At 35.9% G+C, this 3,564-nt stretch overlaps 1 protein-coding gene across 1 annotated transcript; it reads left to right on the top strand.

The window, feature by feature from the left end:
- Positions 1–1,993: 1,993 nt before the first annotated feature.
- LOC131786433 (histamine H2 receptor-like) lies at positions 1,994–2,926 on the top strand. Its single transcript, XM_059103500.2, has one exon. The coding sequence runs from the start codon at positions 1,994–1,996 to the stop codon at positions 2,924–2,926; it is 933 nt and encodes a 310-aa protein (XP_058959483.2).
- Positions 2,927–3,564: the final 638 nt, after the last annotated feature.

The following is a 3,564-nucleotide window of genomic DNA, read 5'->3' as shown; positions in this document are numbered from 1 at the left end:
AATCGCCCACTGAGGAAAAATGATACTATTGTCACCAGCTGTAGACAACACAGGTGATAACTTTATTCCACAACTGAACGCAATATTTACTGATTTCCTTTATCAACGTACACAAATATGACCAGTTCTTTTAAGACTTACATGAGTGTAAAAAAATAAGCAATCGTGCATTTCTACAATCTGTGAGTTACATAACAGATCTTTATACTGGTCTCTCTCAGGTTGTTACAAATTAGTTTGCACAAGATGGACCTGCTAAGTGCTCTTCGCATTATTTACACTTGTTTCAAATGTTTCCGCAGTTTCCTCTGTACTGAAATTGAAGTTATCCTAATTAAAAAAACTCAAAGGCCTACTTTATTTTCTGATACTGAATCCGCAGTGCATTTCTGTCAATTTCAATCTTACATAGTACAAAAAAAACGCGGTTTCTTTCATTTTGAAAACTCAAAATGAGATAACAGTATTATTTAACTGACCGAGGTAGGTAATCATAACCTAAACTCAATGTCTATTCCTATGAAACTGTCAATTTCATATACAAGCAGTTTCCCTTTTTTTTTTTTTTTAACTTTTAGTTCTTTTGATAACTGAGCCAAATGCAACGGATTCTACACAGCAAACCTTCCCAAACAGAAGGGGAACTTTTACTGGTTTGGGAATCTTCCTGACCGGTTAAAAAAAAAACAAAGGAAAAATGATCAACTCTTCACAGCACAGAGAAGAAGAGACGAGTTACCTGTCTGCGTGTTTCGCATTAAGTGATAAAGAAAGCGAGAACGTGGCTTACGTTGATATTCTTGTTTTTGTAAATACAATTTTATGGTTGGTTTATTATGGACCTGCTAAGTGCTCTTCGCATTATTTACACTCGTTTCAAATGTTTCCGCAGTTTCCTCTGTACGGAAATTGAAGTTATCTTAATTACAGTAACTTAAAGGCCTACTCTGGGACCTTAAGTCGCCGTAACTTTGGGCGATTTAAGGCGACTTAAGCAAAATTGGCAGAAAAAACATTGCGACTTTAGGCGATTTAAGGTGACATAAGGTGACTTAAGGCGACTAAGGCAACTTAAAGCGATTCTATTTGACTGAAGTGATAAAACCAAAGTTAGCAACAGTCTCTCCATAAACTTAAAAAATATCTACAGAATCCCTTGCAATAAACACAATAGTCATTTTGGTTACTTTTGTATGCTCATAGGTCACCATAGCCTAAAACATCCATTTTTCAAACTAATTTAGCTAAAAATACTTAGACAGAATTACCACAACAATTATTGTTAAATTATACAGTCAAAGCTAGTGAACAAATAGCCAGGAAACCAAGTTAGCTAAAAATGTTCTGACAGAATTACCACCACAGGTATGTTAAATTATATAGTCAAAGCTAGTGAATAAATAGCCAGGAAAACATTATGGGTTATATGCCCAACATCAAAGACACCTTTCAGAAATATACACATAGTGACATAAATTTTTAATTTAAGAAAAGACCATGATTTGCATAAAACTATCAATAAATTTTCCACATAATTGATTAAAAATTAATTATTTCACAAAGCTTCAAAAATTAAAAAAACTGTTATCTTGGTAAACTTGTCACCCATATTTTTTGTTAGTTTGGCAGGTCGCATGCCTTTCCAACAGCATCCAAAATTGCTTAGTCCTTTTCAGGGACTCAACGGATTTGTTGTTCTCCTGCTTTTCAATTGATTAATCTTACTTGGTTAATCTTACTTGGTGACTTACTAATTTAAAAAGGAAGTAAAGATTTACTGAGAATAGTGGCAGGTGGTCAAGTCCCTTCAGGGCTGTTTAAATTATTGATAAGTACAATAAATTTCCTGAAGCGATCCCCTATATTTAATTTGTGCCATTTCGTTTCAAAATATCCATTTGAGGTTTTGGGGGTATTTCTATCGCAGTACTTTCGCTGCCGGTTGGAGTTGTTCGAAGATCACAAGAAGGATTGATCTATTAAGGTTTATAAAATGTCAAACTTCACGTCACGAGGAAAGGAAGACTCCGTAAAATTATCCGTGTGCTTGTTGAGTTCCGCTGAAGAGAGCGAGGATGTCAAATGTAAATTCAATTCTCACATTTTTATCTACGTGAACGCAATTTTATCCATCACTGCCTTGCCTGGAAACTTCATCATCCTCGTCGCCCTTTGTAAAGAATCTACTCTCCATCCACCATCAAAACTTTTACTTCGTTGGCTCTCGTGTACAGACCTCTTGGTAGGAATGATTTCCCAGCCCATATTTATTGTTTATCACAAGATGATCGCTGACAAAGTGGGTGACGTTTGTGAAGTAACTGAAAGCTTAGCTTACATTACAAGTGCAGTATTGTGCGGACAGTCTATTAACACAATGACTCTTATAAGTACGGACAGGCTCTTTGCTTTGCTGTTCAGGCTGAGATACAGGCAGATTGTAACTTTAAAACGTGTCCGTTCATTGATCATATCTTCATGGATTGTAAACTTCACTTTTGCATTGACTTATTTGTGGAACAAAGAATTTTTCTTTATGGGCTCCTGCATATGGCTATGGCTGTTCTTAAGCATATCTTCTTGTTGTTACTTGAAAATTTATTTCCAAATTCGCCGCCAACAAGCGCAAATACAGGAACATGATTCCAATTCTACAGCTTCTTTAAACTTGGCGCGGTACAAGAAGACTGTTTTAAGTGCACTTTGTATACATTTAACATTATCAGTGTGTTATCTCCCTTACACTGTCACGACTACTATTATTTCACTTGAAGGAATATCAAACTGTAAAGCTATCATTTGGAACATTGCTGGAGTGTTGGTTTTTCTAAACTCGTCTTTGAACCCAGTTTTGTACTTCTGGACACTAAGAGAAATAAGACGAACAGTGATGGACATTTTCAGACAATTTTTTTCCTTATCGTAACATCAAATACAAAGCCCTCCTACTAGAGCGGAAGTTAGTAGTTTTAATTGACTTTGTGAAAATAAGATACAGTTGAAAGTTTGTTAAGCGGTTTGGAAGCGCTTTTCGATTGATATACGAAAGACTAAATCCAAAGTAATTAGGACATCAAGTTAAAATAAAGGTTAATTTTATAAGTAGCGTGTAAGAACTCAAAATAGAAACAAGCAAACTCCCTGAAGCGTGATAAAGCACGGGCGATCAAGTCGTGATTGGTTTCGGCTTTGAACCTCATTGGTCGAATCGGTGACGCGATTTTTGTGGACGAACCACAGAGCTTAATGAAATAAACCAACACAATACCAGATTGCTTTCGACGCTCAACGTTGTTTGTAAACCGTTAAGCTGACGCCTTAAACGCTCTCACTGACAGTTGTAGTTTTACAGAGAATACCTACTGAATTCTAAAATTGTGTGCATCTGTAAAAATATCCTCCAAAATTTTTAAACTTCTTAATGCAGTCTGACCAAAGTCCTCCGCAAACCGCGTTTATAATTATTATCATCATTATTTTTATTATCCTACGTGAGCGCGCCAAGACTTCCTCACAGGTCTTCTTTGATAAGCTTTTTTTCCCTCTAAGCAAGTTCTTTTATTC

Source organism: Pocillopora verrucosa, chromosome 4, assembly GCF_036669915.1.
Source record: "Pocillopora verrucosa isolate sample1 chromosome 4, ASM3666991v2, whole genome shotgun sequence".
In the NCBI taxonomy this organism is placed as follows: domain Eukaryota; kingdom Metazoa; phylum Cnidaria; class Anthozoa; order Scleractinia; family Pocilloporidae; genus Pocillopora; species Pocillopora verrucosa.
The sequence above is the reverse complement of the archived record's forward strand: the minus strand, read 5'-3'. Positions and strand labels throughout refer to the sequence as shown.